The sequence below is a fragment of the Nyctereutes procyonoides genome, unplaced genomic scaffold (genome assembly GCF_905146905.1).
Source record: "Nyctereutes procyonoides isolate TBG_1078 unplaced genomic scaffold, NYPRO_anot_genome, whole genome shotgun sequence".
Taxonomy (NCBI): domain Eukaryota; kingdom Metazoa; phylum Chordata; class Mammalia; order Carnivora; family Canidae; genus Nyctereutes; species Nyctereutes procyonoides.
Window position 1 is genome coordinate 3,529,962 of NW_026575157.1, and position 24,056 is coordinate 3,554,017.

Consider the following 24,056-nt stretch of genomic DNA (forward strand, 5'->3'; position numbering starts at 1 on the left):
CTTTCTCCACACTGGACTGTGAACCCCTCCAGCAACTCTCTGACCACAGCCACACCCAGGGACACTTTGACATGATCTACAAGGCTGAGCTAGATATAGACCTTTATTGCTTTGAGGATTTATATTTTCCATTTCCATTCAAAAGCCCAGCATTGCCTGTTTCTTTATGACATCTAGCCAGTAGCGAAACTCACAAGATCCATAACCGTCATAAGATTTATTAATTGCCCATGGACCTGTTATAGATTAGTAATTTAATGATAATACAAGGAAAAATAAAGTGATAGACACTATTATAATTGTGGAATTCTACTTTCTTGGTTAGGGTGGGCTTAATAATCCTTAAGGCCTTTTTAAATGCTAGAAATCTTATTCTGCAAGACTTGTTCTTACTGTAGCAGGATTTACCTTTTTTTCCAAGAAAGCAGTCCAATAAATGTTCAGAGTATACTTGTGGTTTGTGAAAGCCAAAGACAGGGAGGTGTTATAGGAAAATGTACCACCCGCTAAAAACAAAAGATGCTATTTAACAAATTCTGGTGCATTTAAAGCATCATAATGGGAAAATACCAATTCGATTGAAGCTCACTATAAATGCATCCTCAGGGTTCCTATCACAAAGTTAGGTATAGATGAAAATCTTATGAACTTGTTTTCCATACTCCAGGTTAAACTGTAGCATCTTCAGAGGGTCTCTGATATAAAGACCAAGTCAGATTATGGGAAAGCGTCTTTGTAGGTTTTAGAATGCTTTACTTCTAATGGAAGCTACAGATCACGGATAGATGATCGTAAGGAAGTTCATACATATACATCCAGGAAATTCCCAAGTATGCAGAATATTTGTGTTGATGGTTTTCTCTGGAGCTGCTTTCTGAGACTACCATCAGTTGGGAAAACCGTGCTTCAGATACTTTCTTCGGTTTGCCCCTGTGGCATTTAGTCAAACAACCTGCTTGGAAGTAATCTATTTGCAGAACCTAGGTGGGGGAAAAACCTGCCACATCATATAATTCAGCGAGCAGGTTTTGGCTCCCACTTCGCCGATCCATCTTAAATAGTGGCTAGTGCCCTGCATCTAGCAATGCATAGGATCAAGCAATTTAGCACAAAAGAGAGAAAGGCCCTGCAACTTGGCATCCCCGTGGACATCAATCTTTGAGAAAACGAAATGGATCCAACTTTTGCCAGAGTTTAATAGCAAAGCTGTCACATTTCGCACAAATGAGTATCGGGTCTGTTAGCGAATGGAAAGAAGGGACCTGGAGAGGCAGAAGAGAGGAGGTGGGGCTGCTGAGCGCACTCTTTTCAAAGAGGCTCCAGTTTTTAGGGGAGGGGCCGGGATGCTCCGCATAACTGGAGAGACGAAGTAGTTAAAAAAAATCTTGCTAGCGAGGGGCCGGAGCCTCGGGTTGTGGGTATATAAGGGCGCGCCTCCAGCGCTGAGCTGCTGCTGCTGCTGCTCCTGCTCCTGCTGCTCCAGCCGCCGCCGCCCGAGAGCCGGGACTGGGCGCCCCGGCCCGAGGCCCGCGGGGAGCAACGGGGTCGGGTGGGGCCCGAGCGGGGCTCCTGCTGCACCGCCGGGGCGGCCGCGGGACCCTCTGACTTGGTTTCCCCTCCGACGCGCCCCACACCCGCGCGGGAGGCCGGGCGGACGGCGATGAGCGCAGGGGGCCGGCCGGCGGGGCTCGGGCGGCGGGAGTAGGGACCGGCGGGGGCGGGGGCTCGGGGGCTCGGGGGCTCGAGCTCGGCGGCGCGGCGGGCAGAGGGCTCCGAGGCTCCCCGCGACCCCTGCGCCGCGCCGCGATGAGCCGGGGGCTCTGGCTGCTGCTGGGCGCCGCGCTGCTCTGCGGCCACGGGGTTTTCTGCCGCCGCGTGGTCAGCGGTGAGTCGGGGGCCGCCCGCCCTGGGTTCCGGGATCCCGGGGGTGGGACACGGGCCGGGCAGGGGGCCGGGAGGAGCCGCGGGGGCGGGGGCGGGGGCGGGGTGCAGGCGGTGGGGAGACACCGTGTTCCGCCTTCTTCCCCGCTCCCCAAAGACGCGCACGGAGAAAAGTTTGAATTTTTTGGAAGTGCCTGGTTGCAGCTGTGGAGCGCGCTCTGCTGCGTCCTCACCAGCGCAGCGTCTTCCGGGAGTAATTTCCACTTTTCTCCGTAAGGGAGTCGGCCACGGGGCAGGGCTTGGCACCTGCGCAGCGGGTGGGGCTCCCTCCCTGCCGCAGGCTGGGGAAACCTAAAGCCAGGAGAACCCTGCAGAAATGCCACCCCCTGTGGGCCCGGCTTGACTTCAGCCCCGCACTGGGTCCGCTCGGATGGTGCCTGAGGCCAGAGCTGCTCCCGCGGGCCGCTCACAGACTCGGGGGCACAAAGCCTTTGTTCTCGCGGAGGGCTGACAAAGAACGGGGGGGGGGGGGCTTGCTGAGCACTGTGTGTGGCCTCCGTTCCTTTGCCCACGCACACCTGATTCCAAGGTAGGGACTTCTCCGGAGACAGGTCAGGTACAGGTAGGCCGAGGGGCACCTGGCAATGACCACAGGTTCCTGCACGCAGTAGGCGCTCAGTTAGGGGGCTGGAGTCAGTGCCAGGGAAACGGATCAAATTGGCAAGCTGCCCAGCATTCGCTCTGATTTTTTTTTTTCTTTTTCTTCGACTTTCACTGCTCTCTGGTTGAGCAATTCCTATCACATTCGCCCTCTCTTAGTTTTTGGGAAAGTCTCTTAAAAAACAAAGCAAAACAAAACGGGAAGATTCTCAAAAGCTTAGGATGAGTGAATAGTGCCTCGCGTGAAAACGGAGCATAACTATCCCCACTGAAATTTCTTGCAACGGTAATTAAAGTGGTGCGATAAGTATCTGTTGAATGTGTGTGGGCGTGAGTTTTAAGTGTGGATTTTTTTCTAAATGTAAAAAGCGCAAATTCCTTCTCCCATTCTGTCCGTCTGTAGAACAGGTGCCACTAGAGGTGAGGATAAATGACAAATGGTATCAGCTTAATGGGCAGTGAAGCCAGACCTTTGGAAACTGGCATGTTAAGCTTAATTGTTGTTGATCTTCCCCTCAGCAGTATGCGATGTTCTGCATCTTAAGAATACAATTCTTGAATGTCTAGTTATCAATCACTCTCTGCTAACTTTTTGGCCCTCTGGAGACACTGGAATTAAATACCCTGTGAACTGTCATTAGGACATGCGTGCTGCTTACATTTGGGGGGCATGGGGAGAAAACCAGGCTCTTTGTATTGATAAAATGAAAACTTTTGAGTACCAAGTAAGGATGTTACAGGAACTATGCACTAGATCCCTTCCCCCCTAATTTAGCTTTGAAGAAAAAGTTCACTCTATAGACCTATCTGAATATTTAAATTGCATATTTGACTGCCTTTGTGTTTACGAGAATTACTCTTACAAATGAATGAGCAGCAGAGACCAGGCTTTTAGCATATGGTGTGTTTTAAACCCACAGAAACACTTCATTGATACTTAAATAGTATCCTTTTGGTATATTCTTGTTTATATGCCATAAAACTTGCAAAGGAGAAGGATGATATGTAAACTAAAAACACAACTTAAAAAATTGATGAGAAGTTTATTTTCTGTTCTATTGCGTAAATTGCTGCAAACCTTTTGTTGTGTTTTTCTATTAAGTATTTATAGGCATCTTGTAGGTGACATCTGGAAAATTTCTAATTAACTGAACATGATCTATTTGATTTAGCATAAATGATGATGTTTACTTGATATCAAAATAATTAGTTATGGCTTTCTTATGAATAATTTAATTGCCTTTGGCCATAAAAATTCACATTAAAATTTAACCATTATAAGTTTGTGGCTTTATCCTTTAAATATAATTTTTTAAAAATATATTTTAGCCATAATAGCATGAGTACAGACAGTCCAAACATGACATGCTGGAAATAGTAGATCTCATGTCTGCCTTACCAGTGTTAAGTTTTGAGTGGTGCATCAGCTTTTTCCTGCCACTGGGGACCATTGACCGAAATTCTACTTAAGTGTCTATCAAGTGAAACAAGCTCTTTGGGGGCACTATTAGGAACATACTTATATAGAATGCATTTGCTGTTTGTTAAATATCAGTACAACTATTTGCAATTTCTATGTAGTGTACCAAAATAATTACTTTTCCCAGAGAAAAAGACAGGAACTCACAAAATAATCCTTTATAGAAATTTTCTTCCTTTTAGTACTTCAAAATATTTAACAAGATACTTTCCAATACTTTGAAATACATCACTGTTTTAAGACTTGAGAGCATTATTTATAAATGAAATAAAAATATTTTAACAAGAAATAACATTTTTTAAAAGATTTTATTTATTTATTCGTGAGAGGCACAGAGAGAGGGAGAGACATAGGAAGAGGGAGGAGAAGCAGGTTTCATGCAGGGAGCCGGATGTGGGACTGGATCCCAGGACCACGGGATCACGCCCTGAGCCAAAGGGAGACATTCAACCGCTGAGCCACCCGGGGGGTCCCAAGAAATAACATTTCAAACTTCATCATCATAATGTGCCCCATAAGAGTTAATGGCATCTAATTAGTTAACAGGAAAGTATTTTTATAGGTTAGTGGTCATGCTTATTTTGATGCACAAATATGTAATGAATTATATAACCATGAGAGTAATTTAATGAATTAAAGAATATTTAATGAAAGAGTATTTAATGAATTTATGAGTCAAAGTTGAGAACTACTTTTAGGATCTTAGATTTGCACTGATTTGTTGCTTTAACACAGATATGTAGAGAATATTTGTGGGGAGTACAACCATTTAATTCTGTTACTTGACTGGGAGAGAATGACATCTTTAGGACAAAGGTAAGAGGATTTTACTTATGGGGACTAGGGTCCCTATGAAAAAGAAGTGTTCAGGGGTGTCTGGGAGGTTCAATTGGTTAAGCATCCGACTCTTGGTTTCAGCTCAGGTTTGTGATTTCAGGGTCATGGGATCAAGCTCTGCGCTGGGCTCTGTGCTGGGCATGGAGCCTGCTTGAAATTCTCTCCTTCTGTACCACCTCTCTCTCTCTCTCCCCCTCCCTCTCCCGCTCTCCCTCTCAAATAAATAAGTAAATCTTTTTTAAAAAAGAGGTGTTCAAAATTCAGGTTTCTAAGATGGGAAGATATATATGAGATATTATATATATATATATATATATATATTTTTAAACATTTGAAGTGTTTTGATGTAGTGTGTGTGTGTGTGTGTGTATGTGTATTTTGCTCTTGCTTTTTCTTTTTAGTGTTCACAGCAGTGATCCCCAACTTGTTATGCAACAAAATAGCATTAGGTCAATTTCATGGTACCTCCAAATTTCTGCAGAAAACTTTAATACATATTATTTTGAACTCATTAAAACTGGCCTGCATTGGGGCAGCCTGGGTGGCTCAGTGGTTTAGTGCCGCCTTTATCCCAGGGCACGATCCTGGAGACCTGGGTGCGAGTCCCACGTCAGGCTCCCTGCATAGGGCCTGCTTCTCCCTCTGCCTGTGTCTCTGCCTGCCCCTCTCTCATGAATAAATAAATAAAATTAAAAAAAAAGTTTAAAAAAATTGGCCTGTATTTTATTTAAGAGACTGGGTGATTTAGACACATCTCTTTTACTGTGCAGATGCCACAGAATTATGCAAATTAATGTGTTGACCAGTAGTCTATAGATTATTGTAATAGCAAGGGAGATAGGAAAAAATCTGCTGAGCATACCCCATCCTGTAGTACTGTTCCATGACATCATCAAAAGCATAAAGTGATGACAGTGCAGTTTTCGAAGATGCAATTACTTTAAGTATCGCTTGGGCAGGAAAGGAACAAATTAATCTTATTACCAGTCATTTAATAAATTACACATCTATCATTGCCATTACTCCTTAACTGCTATTTTTCATCATTTTATAGTTTTGTTTTAGGACGTTTTTTCCTGAGGATAGCAATATCTATTGCATTAATGTTAAAAAAAGAGGTGGTATTATATGAAGGGGTCTAGAATGGAAATCCAGCTGATGTTCTCACTAACAATTTTTACTTTTTATAGCAGCTTTCTTTGCTGGGCACTTGGCATACAGGTGGATGGAAATACACAACTGGCAGGCAAGATTGTTTCTTTCACTATTGTAACGTATTACTTGATAATATAACATGCCTGACAATTTGACTATAGTTGCAATCCTTGTAATTGGGAAAAATTCATTTGGGCTTTGCTTTCTTTAGAAAATTAAAGGGCTTGATAAAAAAAATAGTTAAGGCTAGATATGGTTTGAAAATATGAGATAGATGTTCCAATATTTGTCCCATGTCTCTGTGTTCAGTAACAGAAAATCCACAATCTACTTAGAAAAACAAACTTTTTTTTTTAGAAAAACAAACTCTTAATGCACAAGCCCTGGCATATACCAGCAATGATAATCAGTAACAAATCAATTCTGATAATTATAAGATAGAAAACATGCATCATGCATGTGTTCATCAATCCCTTTATTACCAAAATATTTCATTTTAGAAAAAATACTACATTTGGGACATATATGGAGGCAGCATGAACCTCTGGGTAAAGGCATGGACTATGGAGCCAGACAGACTGCCTGCTTCTAGACTCTGACTTAAGAGCTGTGTGAATCTGGCAAAATATTGAACTTTTCTATGTTCCCTTGCTCATTTTAAAAAACGGATGAGAGCTACATCATGAGACCTATAGCACAGGATTGTTGGAGGGTTGAGGGGTTTGGACAGATTCATGCGGTTTGGGTCATGCACAGACAGTACATGCAGAGAAGCTGAGAGGGAGCTCAATATGCAAGCCCACCTAGAGGGAAACACAACTTTTTCTAGCTGAAGAGCCTACATCACCAGGAGAGAACATAGTTTCCTAATTTACCAAAATTGTGCTAGCCATGAGACCCTTCATGCTAAACTATTGATAAATTTCTGGTGTTATGATTATCCGTGCTTCTTTAAAACTCCTTTTTAGGTAAGAAAACTGGCCAGAAAAGTTTGTCATGTCCCCAAACATACCCACAGTTCAAGGACAGCTCTGGCATTCAAAGCCAGTTTAAATGGAGGCTTTAACCTTTAAGTCACACAGGTACTTGGTTTGCCATTTGTTATTTAGATCTCAGCTTGAAATATGTAAATTAAAAAAAAATGAGTCTCTCCCTTCTCAAAGCTTGTGGTATTTCCCAAGGGGGGAAGATAGGACTTGCAGCTGCCACTACTGTCCACAAAATGACCCAGAACTACAGTTTTGAGTTTGTTTATCAATGCAAGAAAAGAGGTCCCAGCACACTCATGATACTGCATTATGCATTTAATTGCACTATAAAATCAACATTACAAAAATGAGCTATTATAATAAAGAATTTTTTAATAAAGAATGATTCTTAAGAAGTTGGTGTAACATTGAACACTGAAAGGAGGACACTGCTTGAAAGCATTTCTTTTTAGTTTAGAAGTGTTGGCATTGCTGTCAGAGTTTATGTCACAATGTATAATGTGGGATAGGCCCATTTAGCGATGTGATTTTGGGGAGAGTAAGAAAGAATGATGAAAAACAAATTATTTTGTGGAATTCTGGTAAAATATCCAAAGTTCAGTCAGTCAGGTTTGAGGAAGACTTTTCATGTAGATTCTCTTTTATACAACTTTTTAAAAAATATTTTTATTCATGAGAGACACAGAGAGAGGCAGAGACATAGGCAGAGGGAGAAGCAGGCTCCCTGTGGGGAGCCTGATGCGGGACTTGATCCCAGGACCCGGGGATCACGTCCTGAGCCAAAGGCAGATCTCAACCACTGAGCCACACAGGTGCCCCCAACTTATTTATTTATTTATTTTTGCAACTAAAAGTAGATCATGATTGAATCATAAGAATTCATAAGAGGTCTATGCTTGTATTGAAAATTATGGTATAAATTCAACTCAATATTGATAATATATGACTATAGCGTAAGGTACAAGAAAAATGTATTGCTTTACTCATAGAGGGCTCAACTGTCAGAAAGTTAATAAATATAAGCAAAATAAAACTGAATCATAGATCCCTTCTATTTAGGAAGAACAAAGTAAACTGCCATAACTTAATAAGTTTGGCCCCACTTTTGTATCTTGCCAAAACATTTACTGCCAATAGTTAGCTCTAAAGGAATTTTCATGACTATAACAAAAGACAAAACCATCTATTCATGGGAATAGTAGAATAGCAGAATCTTAGTGGTGACAATGATAGGAATGTTTATTTTAGTAGGCAGTACTGAGAATTATCCTAAGTAAAAGTGCAAGTATACGTATGTAGTTCTGTATTGCATGTGTGTATAAAATTAATAGGTGTAGAGTCCTAGGTGGAAAGTCTTTTGTAACTCTTGTAAATAAGCCAACAATCAAAGAATGTTTGTCACTGTAATACTAGGTGATGTTTAATTATTGTTAAAGTTTGCCTTAGTGTAACTGTTATATGGTTATCTCAATATTTAAATACTTTATGGTTAATAGAATAGTAGATGTAAGTAAATGTAGTATATGGAAGATTAGAATTCCTATTGTTCAAAATAGTCAATGGAAGATTTTGTCTGAATGTAATGTTTAAAGATCAGAGAAAAGGAAATTCTCCATGTGATCTCACAGAATGAGAAGAGAGGTCATTGTAATGGTTCTCTAGGAAGATTAGACTTTACAGAAGTGGGGAAAGTTGCTTCCAAAAGATCTGTATTAATGGAACTTTTCTGGGAATCAGGGCAACATTTGTTTCCCAGCTGTTGGGAGTTCCACTGCCGTGACAGCCAAATGTGATCAGCTGAAATGGTGGTGAGCGTTCAGTAGCTTCTTTCGCTGATTTTGCTGCAGCTTGGACCAAATTCGCACAATAAGGCAGTAGTTGGTAGTGAAACAGAAATGCATGTGAAGAAATCCAGTGTCAGCTCTAACTTACTATATATATAAATGGTAATAAAACTGGGCAATGTATCTATAATTTTCTGAAAACAGCCTTGCTAGATCTGAACTGCTAGTGACTTTTCAGTTCAAAATCTGAGGACACAGCTGATATTCAGTGAATACGTTGGAGTTAGTATCTACCTGTGCTAGTGGTAACTGGCCACTGTTCTGATCCCCTGACAGTCCCTCTGCTATGCAGCCACCATAGTCTCTACCTCCTCACCATGACCCTGGACCACTCCATCATCCACAACCAAAGAGGGGAATGCCTGTCACAGACAGTGCCACAGCCAGCTATCATCTAGGACTTCTGCAGTATCAGTCATTACTTTAAATACAGTCCCTGCCTTAGGTTTTTCTCTTATTAGTATTATTTCACTGTACACTCACATGGTGATGTTAGGAATTTCCCCATTACACTAAAGTTCTCTTAAGCATTTCATTCAAAGAGCTATCTTAATTTTATAAATGAGTTAATTCTTGTCATCATTTCTGTGTCCTTACCATAAACAAATCTGTGTTGTATTTATTTTTAACATATCAAAGATAATGAGCAGAAATTGTTGGCATATAAATCATAGGTAGGCACCCTCTGAATGCGTGCTGGCTTTGTTACATAAACAATTTTTACTCATTCAAATGCCTGACTAATTTAAAAAAAAATATTGGCTCCTTTTGACATCTTGCAAAACAATGTTGGTAGATAATTTAATATTTCAGAAATGCTGAAGTCAAATTCAAGTCTGAGAGTTCTTGAGAGTAAAAAAATTGAGCAAATTGAAAACTCAAGGGAATGCAGTTGAGATATATTTTGAGACTTAGAAATATGTAAAGGATGTAGAAGAAGAAAATGGAAATAGCTTGCTTTAAAAATGCAAGCGCAGAACTTACTGGGCTTAATGACATTTTTAGAATATTATCAGGAACAACCATTTTAAACAATGAAGTCATCACAAAATCTAATAATAAATTAGGAGAAATTAAAATAAATAATTGTGTTAGAATCAGCCACTGGGACTTCCATGTTTCTCTCTAAAGGATTATTTATTTCAGACGGATTTGTCCTCTTGATGTCTCTTTAATTCCATTTTCCTGTGGTCATTCATACTAACGTTTTATTTTTCATTAACAATTAGTTGGGGGCAGTCCGTTAATTTGTTCTTATTATACAGTGTGTTGCTCCCGGGTCCAGATCACAGTTAATGAGACAGAGAGACACCCGGCTGGCTGGCTTGCCTTGTTGCTACTATTTTATTAGAGGACTCTCCTCAGCTTGTGCCAAGATATTGAATGCCTATCAGTCAAACACTGTGGTGAGGTTAATGGCCTCCTGATTTCTGCTCCCTCCTGACTCTGAGTGTCCTCATAGGTCATTAATTGCCAATTCTGAGGGAGAATGGATGCGATACCGATGTTGACTCAGTGTGATGTACTGTAATTAAGAGTACAAAGCTTGAATGTCGTATTTTTTGGGTATAATAGCACTCCTCTCCTTCCCCTACTGACAAATTTTCTTGATCAGCTACAAAATTAAATACCTGGTGAAAAAAAACTCCAATCCAACAAGAATCATGTTTATGCAGACAAATCTTAAGAAAGCAGGAAAGCTCTACCTTAATTTCTTAGCACAAAGTAATTTGACTTCATTTTACATAAAATTATTGGTAGTCTGTTTTCTGAGACCAAATCTTAACTGAAATCGGAAAAAGATGAGAAAAGTAATAGAGGCTATGGGCAGGTTGGGAATGAGAAATAATGACAGAGGGACACATGGCATTTTTAATGTTGACAGCAGACATCAGAAGTGAACCAAAGAAGCTCTGAAAAACAAAACAAAACAGGATGGCTGTTCTGGAGATTTCTCTGTATAATTGGCTTACTTGTCAGGTGGTATAAGGGGGCGGATGTAAACAATAGAACAATAGGAGTTCCACTGCTGGTAGAGTTAGTTAAATCCTGTACACTGTAATATCCCTGGTATATGTGTGGCTCTATTATGACCTGATGTGATCATCTGCAGTTGCAGTTATGTCACTGAGTTATTAGGAAAAGTTATTCTGCTCAATACATAGACATATGTGAAATTCACATGTAGAGGTATGTGAAATTCAATTCTGAGAGATTGTTTTATTTATTTTATTTTATTATTTATTTTTAAAAGATTTTATTTATTCATGAGAGACAGAGAGAGAGAGAGAGAGAGAGAGAGAGAGAGAGAGAGAGGCAGAGACACAGGCAGAGGGAGAAGCAGGCTCCATGCAGGGAGTCCGACGTGGGACTCGATCCCGGGTCTCTAGGATCAGGCCCTGGGCTGAAGGCAGCGCTAAACCGCTGAGCCACCCGGGCTGCCCTGAGAGATTGTTTTAAATCAAACTTTTGTTGCCTGTGTATTTAAATATTCACAGATGTTGTTAGAGCCAAAGTAGAGCAGTAATGTTGCACAATGAAGCTTGATAAAAAGGGTGATATTCCATTAAGAGGTCTCAAAAATTATTTTAAGCTTCATTTGGGGTTCTGGTGTATATGTATATGTATATATATGTGCATATATATGCCATATATGTATGATTTTTAAAAATATATGCATATATACATACACACATATGAATATAGTGACTTTAAAAATCTTTAGAGATACAGGATAGGTGGTTTAACCAAGTGCTGTAATTCATAAAAATTCTTAAAATACAAGTATAAATAAAAATTACATTTTATTTTTTGTTTTTTTATTTTTATTTATTTATGATAGTCACAGAGAGAGAGAGAGAGAGAGAGAGAGAGAGAGAGAGACAGAGACACAGGCGGAGGGAGAAGCAGGCTCCATGCACCGGGAGCCCGACGTGGGATTTGATCCCAGGTCTCCAGGATCGCGCCCTGGGCCAAAGGCAGGCGCCAAACCGCTGCGCCACCCAGGGATCCCTAAAAATTACATTTTATTTTATTTATTTATTTATTTATTTATTTATTTATTTATTTATTTATTTATTTATTTTTAATTTTTTTATTTTTTTACTTATGATAGAGAGAGAGCGAGAGAGAGAGGCAGAGACATAGGCAGAGGGAGAAGCAAGCTCCATGCACCGGGAGCCTGATGTGGGATTCGATCCCGGGTCTCCAGAATCGCGCCCTGGGTCAAAGGCAGGCGCCAAACCGCTACGCCACCCAGGGATCCCTAAAAATTACATTTTAAATGTCCTTTCCAAATTCTGATTATTCTCTTTATTTATTCATACATTTTGGACATTTTGTTGCTGCCAGTCTTTATTCCTAAAGAAATATGCAATAAAACTACCAATCGTTAAGATTAACGATGGGGATAGGTAAATTTAAATGAATTTGGATTTGAATTGAATGAAATTCTAAATTAGGGAAAGTTATTTTTTTTCTTTTAAAGTTGTATTTATTTATTTGAGACAGAACAGAAGAAGGGGCAGAGGGAGAGAGAATCTCAAGCAGACTCCCCACTGAGCTTGGTGGCTCCATGTGGGGCTCGATCTGACGAACCTGATATCAGGACCCTGAGATCATGACCTGACCGAAATCAAGAGTTAGATGCTCAACTGACTGAACCACCCAGGAGCCCCTAAATTAGGGAAGGTTTAAAAGAAATGCAGTGTTACTACTTTTAGACTCATAAAGGAGTTAATTTCAACTAGTCCAATAGGGCATTTTTTAGGTTATATTTGAAGTCCTTTTATTTAATATGTCTCCATTTAATACATAAATCAGGACTCTAAGGCTGAAAAATAATTTGTTCTCATAAATATCATCTAATTTGTTTTTAGCTAATCAATCAACTGTTTTTAAAAGAGAGGTATGACCAAATTTCAGTTTACCCTGATCTCTACCCAAGTTACCAAAGATTGATAATAATTAGCAATTGATGGGATTTTAGTAGCTCATTTATTACCTGATTTTTGTTTCAAATTTAAAATGCATTTCTTTTTTATTTGCTTTTTTTAAGTATTTGATTTCCTAAATTCAGTGGTGCCTTCATGGCTTAGTTGGTTGAATGTCCAACTCAGCTTGGGCTGGGGTCATAATCTCAGGGTTGTGAGATCCAGATGACCTCCACCTCTCCCCCCTTCCTGAGCATGGGTTCTGGAGTCTGCTTGAAGTTCTTTCCTGTCCTCCCTCTTTCTCTCCCCTTGCTCCTCCTCCCTGCACTCCTGTGCACTCACTCACTTTCTCCTTCTCCCTCCCACTCTCTAAAATAGATCGAATCTTGATTCTCTAAGTTCAAACTTGGAAAACTTTATGAGTTTATAACTCATTTGAGATGTCTATGTAAAAGGACAGAAGTCATTGGCTGAGCAACTGGAGCTCACACATACCATGTTCTATAAAATCGGAAAATTGGCAATGAGAATTTTTTCAAAGATTAATCTAGAGTACTATAGAAAGCTATCCTGTCACTTATAATACCATATTATATTAATATGTTATTACTGCAATTACATTCATTCTGGCCTCTATTAACTTTTGATTTTAATGTATCTGCTTTCATGTATATACAATAAAAGATATTTACACCTTAGATTTGCCACCTTATATCTTTCATACCTTCTATACATTGCTTTTTTTTACTTGTTTTTAAAAATTAAATTGTTTTATGAATTATTTTTCTTTAATAATTTTGACTTTTTAGCTCTCTTTGCTCTAGGTAGCCGAAATTTCTCCAGCTACTTTTATTTACTATGGTAGTTTATATCTAAGCCAGACGAATCATGAGTTCCCTTAACAAAAATTTTCTTGAAGTATGGTGTTTAAAAGTTTATGTTACAGGTTTACTAGGGAATCAATTTGCTTTTAAAAATTGAAAATAATAACTTAAAAAATAAACCCCATAAAATGATTTAGTGGAAGAATCGTTCTTGGGAGAGGGTATCCTGTTTTGATTGGTTCTTTAATCTTAATTCATAGTAGCATTATAAATACAGTTCAGATAATCAACACCTAGATTCTTTTTTTTCAGGCCAAAAGGTGTGCTTCGCTGACCTCAAGCATCCCTGCTACAAAATGGCCTACTTCCATGAACTGTCCAGCCGAGTGAGCTTCCAGGAGGCACGCCTGGCTTGTGAGAGTGAGGGGGGAGCCCTTCTCAGCTTGGACAATGAAGCAGAACAGAAGTTAATAGAAAGTATGTTGCAAAACCTGACAAAACCAGGAACGGGGATTTCTGATGGTGATTTCTGGATAGGGCTTTGGAGAAATGGAGAGGGCCAAACATCTGGTGCCTGCCCAGATCTCTACCAGTGGTCTGATGGAAGCAGTTCCCAGTACCGGTGAGTAGGGATCCTGCAGAGTTGGATGTTCTCTGGGAGACTCAAAAGGGAGAAGGGAGATTTCAGGTTACCTGGAGAGGATGTCAGAGTAGAATAGGCTAAATGGGTGAAGGGGGTTATAAGGAGGGCACTTGTCACGAGCACTGGGTGTTACATGTAAGTGATGAATCGCTAAATTCTACCTGAAACTAATATTACACTATAGGTTGACTAATTGGAATTTAAAAAAAAAACACTTGAAACAGAAAACAAAACAAAATAATAGAATGAATGAAATCACTTTGGGGCAGCCGGGGTGGCTCAGTGGTTTAGCGCCGCCGTCCGCCCAGGGCCTAATCCTAGAGACCCAGGATCCAGTCCCATGTCGGGCTCCCTGCACGGAGCCTGCTTCTCCCTCTGCCTGTGTCTCTGCCTCTCTCTCTCTGTGTGCCTCTCATGAATAAATAAATGAAATAAAAAAAAAAAAACAAAAGAAATCACTTTGAGGTGTTCCTGTTGCTCTTTTTATAGAAACTGGTATACTGATGAACCTTCCTGTGGAAGTGAAAAGTGTGTTGTGATGTATCATCAGCCAACAGCCAATCCAGGTCTTGGCGGTCCCTACCTTTACCAGTGGAATGATGACAGGTGCAACATGAAGCACAATTACATCTGCAAGTATGAACCAGGTAGGAAGAACAGTAAGTAGGTATGGCAGATTTTGTGCATATTTGCTTACATTTTTATCTTTACTATTTATATTCAGGTTTCGTTGCCTTTGGCTCATTTTGTTTCTCTGCTATGAAACATAGAATGACTTTGCAGCTTGTCATATCCCCCATGAACTGAAATATACTTTATGCTATAGAGCAAACTGCCCGATCAGTTAAGTACAAGGGAGGAACTACACACATGTGGAGAGCTGTCTTTAAGAGAAAATAATATTTATAACCTTAAGGTCAAATTTTGTTTTTGTAAAGAGATTTTGTAAAGAATAATCTATTTTAAAATATTGTAAATATTTAGTGTAACGTGTGTGAAAGTAGGTATAAGTCACCAAAGCACCAAGAGTTTTACACATGTGAGCAATAGATCTTTGGATGATTATCTAATGCACTTAAGGGAACAAAGCGACTCCCTCCCAGAACCTTAGCTTATTGTTTGTTGGCATGTAACTTTGCATGTGCTCCTCCATGACAGTCAGATTGGCTCAGTCAGATAGCTCACTGAGCCACAGTGGAAAAAAAGTAGGGGCATGTGTCATGGTCTTCCTATTTGTCATTCTTTGGAATATGTCCCCTTAAATAGCTTTTTGTTTGAAGTCTCCAACTTCTTGCCCTGTGCAGCATGGGAAGATTGCATTGACCTGAGCTATACTTGGTGGGGTTTCCTGTTGACATAGTAAATTTGAATTACTTTGAAGAGGACAGCTCAACTAAATTAATATTTGACCAAAAGTAGAGACTAGTCAAAACTACGTGAACTAATTTGTTTATTCACCTAATAAAATCAAACTAGACATTTAGGCTTTGAGATGTTTTTTTGTTTTGTTTTTTTTTTCTCCTCCTCAGTGTCAGGAAGTGTCATTTTAAGTCTTCTGAGGGGCTGTCTACTTGACCTCATAATGTGTTCATGGAAGGCAATTATAATCAAGTACTGCTATTTCCATTATTCTCTTGAAATTACATGATTCCTTTCTCATAAGACCTTAAAGCACAAGGGATTATTTGGATTAGATTTACTCTTCTCTTATATTTATCCTGCTCTTTGGTATATTAGTCAGCTTGCTATATCCCTGGTGAGTTTATTCTTTAAAGCCCTAAATCCATCATTACCCTCCTAGAAGCCTTTGCAAAGCCAAATCTGTTATGCACTTATGTTCTTTGTCTTTATTTTTTTTCTTGGAAAAACATAAAATTGAAATTCTCTGATATTTTAAATTGGTGATACTATGTACTTGAAACTATTGAATGAAACAAAGTATGTTATAGAGTAGTCTTAGTATTTCTTTCCCCTTTCTTTAGCTTTTTTTTTTTTTTAATTTTTATTTTTATTTATTTACGATAGTCGCACAGAGAGAGAGCTAGAGAGAGAGGCAGAGACATAGGCAGAGGGAGAAGCAGGCTCCATGCACCGGGAACCCGACATGGGATTCGATCCCGGGTCTCCAGGATCGCGCCCTGGGCCAAAGGCAGGCGCCAAACCGCTGCGCCACCCAGGGATCCCTCTTTAGCTTTTAAGTAAACTGTTTGACCCTTCATATATTGGTTTATTTTATTTTTATTTTGCATTCATACTTACCAAATTATTCAGGGCACTGTCAAGCCCAGAATCTTTTTTACTTGTTTTGTGTAAGTAATCTATATTCCTATTACTCATGGAAGAGCATTTAAGATAAAAAATTGTTTTTTAATTCTACATTCTACCTTTATCTTCAAATAATCTATACTTTGTGAATAAGATTCCTTTATATATTTTTTTGTTTTTGATGGACATTTCAGTTATATAGTTATAAATATGTAACTATATTTATAGTCTTATTAAGATAGTTGAATTTTATTCTTTATTTTAATTTAGATAGTTTCATCTTTATTTATTTTCTACTTGTCAGCCTTCCTTGAGCTTAGTGTTTTATTTATGGAGGATGCTGGTTTGAATAAATTTCTTGCTTATATAGTCAGTGCTCTTTTAGAGGAGGCTGATTAGTTTTTGGTGGTGAGGGGTTTGGAGGAGTAAGCAGTGGTATTTATTAAAATTTATGATTTAAAACACCAATTATTTTGAACGTTATTCTTCAATTACCAGAAGTGCTGTGTGGTTTGAACTTAATCTCCTCCTCCTGCCTCTTACATACCATCTAATAATATGACTAATGATATCTGAAGTAGTAAACAATTAACCTAAGTATGAAGAAACTGAATAACTCACTGACTTTCTCATCCTTTTCTCTGTTTTTTATTATTATATATGAGTTACATATCTATTCTTTGTTTCTATCAGTGTTATCCTAAGACATTTTTATGAGGATACTTCAGAAACTAATTTTTATATTTATTAAAATTGCATTATGCACTCTTGTTCTTAAGACATTAAAAATAGTGTATATGGGATTAAGTTTCTATAATATTTTTTTATCAGCAATCACGTCAATTTAAAGATTATTAAGATAATTTTTAAGAATAACCAGTTCTGTGTTGGTAAAATACATAATATCTGTATTATTTGTTCAGCAAACACCAGCTGAGTAGCAACAGGCATAGAATGCCTAAGTTCTGTAGAAAAATGAGTGTAGGGTAGGACTGTAAAACCTACAGGAGGCTATTAAAGTGTTAGGGTGACATATGTGTAGAAGAAAATAATAAATATTATTACAGGATGGTGTATGATAAACTTTCAATAAAGAAAGACTATGTGGCCAAATTAGAGTAGCCAACATAATATTAAAAATGATTTAACATTCTACACTAATACAAAATGCTACATATGTTTTTTTTTCTTTCCATCAAATGACAAACATAAGCAGAGAATTATATTTTGAAACAAATGAAGATAAGTTACAGGGTTCTTTTTTCTTACTAATTCAATTTACTTTCACTGAACTATTAATTTAACAAATAGAGCCCTTGGGGAAAAAAATAGGCAGCACAGCGGTACCAGATCATGGTAAGAAATTTTGACATTTTTTAATTGCATGACCACTGAAGATATCTTGTCTCATAAAACCAGGGAAAGAAATAACTTTACAAGCCTTAATTTATTATTATTATTTTTTAAAGAAATAGCCACTCCTGGAAAGCAAATCTAACTATGTCATTGTTTTTCTAGGATAGAAATATGTTTTAGCACGTTGTTACTTGAATCATCAATTCCAAATGCAATCCATGTAGTCATCTGCTGAGTGTCATCAGTATAGACATGCTATTGATTTCTAAATACAGTTGGGTGTTGCAAGGATTCACCAAATCTGAGTTGCAAGATTCACCAAGTGGATACTTTATTCAAAGATAACTAAGTGATGACTTCACAGTTGAATAATTTCATGTAAAATTAAATTCAAAATATAACTTTTATCTGAAATGGTTCAGAAATCAAAACTATGGTATTTACATTATTCATAGACTTTTATTTTCATCTATGTTTGTATTTCTCTTTTATTCATAGACTTTTATTTTCATCTATGTATTTCTCTTTTTTATCATTATATATGATGCTTATACTTATTATTTACAGAGATTAATCCAACTTCTCCTATAGAAAAGACTTATTTTACAAATCAACCAGGAGATACCCATCAAAATGTGGTTGTTACTGAAGCAGGTAATGAATTCACGTGTTTCTAACCCTTCTGTCAAAGAGCAGAATCTATAATTTTAAACTCTGTTTCATGTTGGCACTAATTTTTCTTGTTGCTTTGTAGTGATACACTAAATTGGGCCTAGGGAAATTTACTTTTGAACTACGTTAGAACAGATAATGCTAAACTAGTTTTTCTTTTTAAGATTTTATTTATTTATTTGAGAGAGAGAGCGCACAGCAGAAGGAAAGGCAGAGGGAAAGGGGGAGGGAGAAGAAGACACCCAAGACTAAGATAATGACCTGAACTGAAGGCAGATGCTTAACCAACTGAGCCACTCAGGTGTCCCCTAAGATAGTTTCTGAACAAAAGAATCTATTTTGTTTCCTTCTTATTTTTCACTTTAAGTAGACATAACTAGCAATAAACTACACAATCTACATGGAAACATGAATTCGACAACACATGGGCATTATGATGAAAATTGGCACATTCAGCGGCCTGCCAACAGTGGTGTGCTGGTAAATGTTTAGGGAGTGACTGATGTGGAAATGGGTATAAGGGGAAAAGCCTGAATTGTATCCTTCGCAGAGTCCTGTGGTGGTGTGTACTCCCATTTGGCTGATTTTAGCCTAACAAGGTGACATCACTTGGAAAGGGTGGGAGGAGGAGGGTGGAAAGAATGCATACAATCAGCTCTCAACTCAGCTGCCCCTGGCAAAAGAAATAATGAAATCCCAGTGCAGCTGCACATTCCCTCATTGGAATTGTAAGTCCCGATCAGAAATTGCTATTAGTATTAGTTAGGCACTCCTTTTAGGATGGTCCTGTGACAATTGGACAGAAATCTTGATTTATCCTAGTTGATTTGTGAAGATTGAGCCAAAGACTCAAAGTCGCAGAATCTTTCCACAGGTGATCCAAAATCCACGAAAGAGTAGGAAATATTTTCTCTTTTTCTTTACTATTATATATAAGGGATCATCATGGTATTTTGAAAAGTAATGAAAATATTTCCTGAATTCTTAAAATCCCTGAAGTCATGTATTGAGGGCTCAAGAAAAGGTGAAAGCATAGCAAGTTATCTCCAAAATACCCCATCACTAAGACCTCAGTTTATATATCTTTTGTTAACAAAGGACATGATGTGCAATTAAATGAATAGTTTGATCTAAATCTGGTCACTGACTAGCATAATTTAGATTGGTAATGCCGACAGCTTTTGATTTGCTAACTAAATGTATAGTTTTTCAATTTGCTTTTCTTGTACGGACATGATATTAAACCTTAGTGTGTTTTACTTTTCAGGTGCCTGATTTTAAAACAAGTCAGAACATATAAAGCCAATTAAAAATATTAGTAAATAATTACATGAGGAATATTTTCCCTTTTATGACACTGAAAAAATGTTTAATAAAGTGATTTTAATCTGTATGGGACTTAAATGTGGCAGTTTTTTATTTTACTAAGAATTCCTAGCATTGTCAAGTGTGATGAAGCAGGATTAAAGAAGTTATTCATTTTAGAATTTAATTAAGATCAAATCTTTATGCTTCTGGAATCTTGTGTCCCTGGGTTATGACTGTATCATTAGTTAATGTTTACTAATATTTAATATTTTGATTTAATCCCAGAGAGTCTTGCATATCATCATGGCATTGACCTTATTGGTTAGGATAATTATGTAACCAATAAATCAACAATTATTTTAATAATCAGTGCTTGTTTCTCTAAGTAATAACTGAGAAGGATTAATGAAGTAAGATAGCTAAGATTATTAATATGTTGTGAAAACTAGCCCCTATCTAAATTGCAGATTTAAATAATAGTTTTAGAAATATGGACATTGAACTGGAGCATGGCAACCAGTGAAGTAAGATTTTGTTCTTAATTTTTATCAAACAAATATATATTATTTCATTAGATTATTCAATATTTGGGGAATAAGATTTCTTGGAATTCATTTATTTGTAATAATTCTATTTTATTTTTAAGTTTTGGAAAATGTTTATATAATTTTAGTGTTAGAATTTTGCCTCAGCCGTCTCTTTATACTAAGACTGTTTTACTTTTATAGGCATAATTCCCAATCTAATTTATGTTGTTATACCAACAATCCCACTGCTTTTATTGATCCTGGTTGCTTTTGGAACTTGCTGTTTCCAGATGCTGCATAAAAGGTAAATAATTCATGTATGTAGAGAGAACTTGAAAACTTTTATGTAGGTTTTCCAGAACTCATTAAAAATATTAGTATTAAATTATAATTTTCTTTAAAAACGTTCTGATTTCCATTATCTGTCAGTTTAAATCCAGTATATACAATTCAATGAGATAGGCTTTGTTTATAGGATTCATGAATTATCTCACTTAATATTCACAAGTCGGATGGTGTAGGTACCCACTTGTTTTTGTGTTTCAGTTGAGAAGATGGAGGCTTAGATGGGTTACACAATTTGCTTTGGGTCTCATAGCTAGTGTGTGTATGGTGTGCATCTGATATCTGAATCCTTTCAGGCTGACAATGTATGTAACTATACTATACTGTCTCCTGTTTATTATGTATAAGCATTAGTGCTAAAGCTTTCCATCTTGACCTGTATATGTCAAGACTTGATTTTTGGGTGCACTCTGTAATACTTATTTAAATTTTTAAGTACTAGGATTTTGTTTAATTCCAAAGGGTCTTTTGAGTATAGGAAATAAAGTCCAATGGTAAAAACAGGTCACTTTTAGTAGGCAGCCTCAAACAAAATGGTATATCTTAACAGCAAGATTCTTGGGAGTATCCTTTTTTTATCTGTTTAATCATACCCTTGAGTTAGAGGTGAAATTTTTTCATGTGTGTCAATTTATCAATTAAAAAGTATATGAAATATATGTATTAAAAGAAAAAAGATGCTGCATTTAAATGAGAGCATATTTGCTGGAATAAACTAGCCATCTTTGTCAGTATTTTGTTTCATTTCATTTCTATTTCATTTTTTGGTACCTTAACAGGGATCTTTGTCAGTATTTTAAACAAAAACTGAGTGCCTCCATCAGAGAAGGACCTGCATATTTCTCTTTTGATATGAGTCTATCTTCATCTGTTTCTGAAATAAACCATAATAGAATTCACTAGGGAAAAAAAGCCCCAGAAAGACAAAAAAACATGAAATAGATGTAAACTCTAAATGGTTCACATAAATTGTTTAAAAGACACAAAGCATGCTGTACGAGCTATTTAAATAAGACATTTCAAATAATGATAAGTAAGCATGACAAATTAATACTACACTTTGTGTTCTCTGGGTTTTCTAATACATATGGGAAACACAGTTAAATTTTTTTGTAATGTTTTGTACAGAAAAACAATGAGAGTAAATATCTTGTTTCTTCCCTTAATTCCTAAGACTGTAGATGGAAAGATGATTAGTCATTTTGAAAAGCAGAGAAGTAGAGAGAGGATGTGATATAAATCCTCCCTTAATTCAGCAAATTGTTAAGGGAAGAGCTGTAAATAACAAATGAGCTTGAAAAAAACAATTTTAAAAATATGTAGACATTGTCATTTCTAAAATAAAAATGACTAAAGTGCCAGTAACTGAGTTTTCTCTAAAGTTTGTTTTTCTTTTTCCAAATAGTGTATTATTGTGGAGATTCTATTAAGATAAAAGTCTTCCAGATTTTTACACCTTTGAAGATCTGTGGAATTCTCACTTGTTTGAAATTCTCAGAGTGAGAAAATAAACCAGACTTGAGTACCTCCACATGCCAGAATTAGCTGTAGTGCTTAATTCATTCATTCTTAGATGGTCCCCTTTTCCTTTCTTCCAGGAAAGCAAGGAGAAACTTCACCAAAGACTCAACTCCATTATCATCTGAGTGCCTTGCAGAAAGTTTAAATTCCAATCTGGTACACATAATGACTTATATCATTCCATGTCATATTCAAAATAATGACTTATTTCCTTAACCAATAGTAACTCTGAAATAAAATACTAATGCTACACAAAAGTTTAAGTTATATTAATAACTTAACCACCTTTTATTTACCATCTGAAAACATTTCTTGTTTTTCATAAACTTTGCTTGATTTATTTTTCATTCATGTTAGATGACTTTGTAGATAAAGATGTGTTGGTCTTACTTTTTTTGGAAGCAAATCTCCAAAACATATAATTTGGGCATATTTTATTAATAACGAATTCACAGTTAAATGGAAGTCAAGTAAGTAATATTATAGAATTGTATTGCTCAGGCTTGTTAGGAAAAGTTCTTTTCTGTCTTGGAAGGACTTCTGCCACTGTTGGTAGACTGAGAATGGACAGAATGGGACACCCACAGGGTGTGGGGCAGATGTCAGATGCCCATGAAGGGACAATCTGTGGGAGGCCAAAAGTGCAGGACCCCGGTTACAGGAACCGGAAGTGGTTACGTGGTCCAGGTGAGGGCTCATTCTCAGGAAACTGGACTCAGGAATCTAGGTCTTGATAAGTAGCCTGGTAGAGAAGGACTTGCTTAAACTCTAAAACAGGCATTTATGCAGGAGCCTGAGAAGCGGCCATTTTATGGAAAGAGAGAGAGAAGACAGCCAGCCCTCTACAGGGGCTGGAAGTGTGAGCTCAGATTCTACATCTGACAAGAGGGAAGTTCACTCTCAGATCTCTGGGAACTAAGTTACCCAGGCCTGAATCTACTTTGAACTACATTGGTTGAAGAAACTGAAGCAAAACCAAGCTTTCAGGGACTAAGTGAGTTTACTATAAAACAGTAAAACCGAGGGAAGGAGGGGATTAGGAAGGTCCTCATACTTAGGACAAAAGCACTATTTTGATGATTTGGCATTAAATATAGCATATGTGAATGGAAGAATATCCAAAAAGCAAAATTTCAAAAATCACTGATCAAATAAAATGAAGATTTATGGGTGATTATAATGAATGTTTTTGGTATTGTTAGACACATTTGCCTGTGTGTGTCTGAATGTGTCTGATTTTAAACTAAGAATGGTCAAACAGGGATCAGTTTTATTTTTTTCATCATTTCACATGACCTGTTTACCATCTTCACATACTGGAATAATCTAGAATTTTTTGTAGATATGCTGGTGAGAGAAGAAAGGGTCTGAGATATCTTCATTTGGACCCAAACATGCCTATTTCCATAAAAAGGGCTCAGATGTTGAACTTACTTCTTCTTATGTTTTTCAGTAAAGGAAGAACAAAAACTAGCCCAACCCAGTCCACATTGTGGATTTCAAAAAGCACCAGAAAAGAAAGTGGCATGGAAGTATAATAATTCACTGACTTGCTCCAAAACAGAAAATAAAATAGTCAAATTCTGGATCTGCATCAGGAATGGCAGGCATCAGAACATTAGCTTGGAATGGCTTGAAATCTCAAAGGGTCTGCAAGATGAACTGTAAGCTCCCCCTTGAGGCAAATATTAAAATAATTTTTATATGTCTGTTAATTCATTTACAAAATACGCTGTGCTAATGAGTGAGACATGCTTATTTCGCTAAAGGATGCACCCAAACTTCCAAGTACATGGAATGGACTGTGCAGATGAAAT

The 24,056-nt window shown here is 37.5% G+C and overlaps 1 protein-coding gene across 2 annotated transcripts; it reads left to right on the forward strand.

Annotated features, from left to right (window-relative positions):
• The first annotated feature begins 1,784 nt into the window (after positions 1 to 1,784).
• CHODL (chondrolectin) lies at positions 1,785 to 23,880 on the forward strand. 2 transcript variants are annotated; one of them, XM_055313828.1, is made up of 7 exons: positions 1,785 to 1,885; positions 13,915 to 14,224; positions 14,735 to 14,892; positions 18,434 to 18,520; positions 20,575 to 20,677; positions 22,317 to 22,395; positions 23,693 to 23,770. In XM_055313828.1, exons 1-7 carry the CDS (start codon positions 1,807 to 1,809, stop codon positions 23,693 to 23,695), a joined length of 819 nt encoding a protein of 272 aa, XP_055169803.1. In that variant the 5' UTR covers positions 1,785 to 1,806; the 3' UTR covers positions 23,696 to 23,770. The 2 variants fall into 2 exon arrangements, with proteins under 2 accessions (XP_055169803.1, XP_055169802.1); XM_055313827.1 differs by lacking the exon at positions 22,317 to 22,395 and having other exon boundaries at positions 23,693 to 23,880.
• The last annotated feature ends 176 nt before the right edge of the window (positions 23,881 to 24,056 follow it).

Bases quoted from the DNA above. Each gene is read 5' to 3' on its own strand.
- CHODL (XM_055313827.1), top strand. From the start codon at position 1,807: ATGAGCCGGGGGCTCTGGCTGCTGCTGGGCGCCGCGCTGCTCTGCGGC. The intron at 1,886-13,914 runs GTGAGTCGGGGG...CTTTTTTTTCAG, and splicing joins CTGCCGCCGCGTGGTCAGCG to GCCAAAAGGTGTGCTTCGCT. The intron at 14,893-18,433 runs GTAGGAAGAACA...TATTATTTACAG, and splicing joins CATCTGCAAGTATGAACCAG to AGATTAATCCAACTTCTCCT.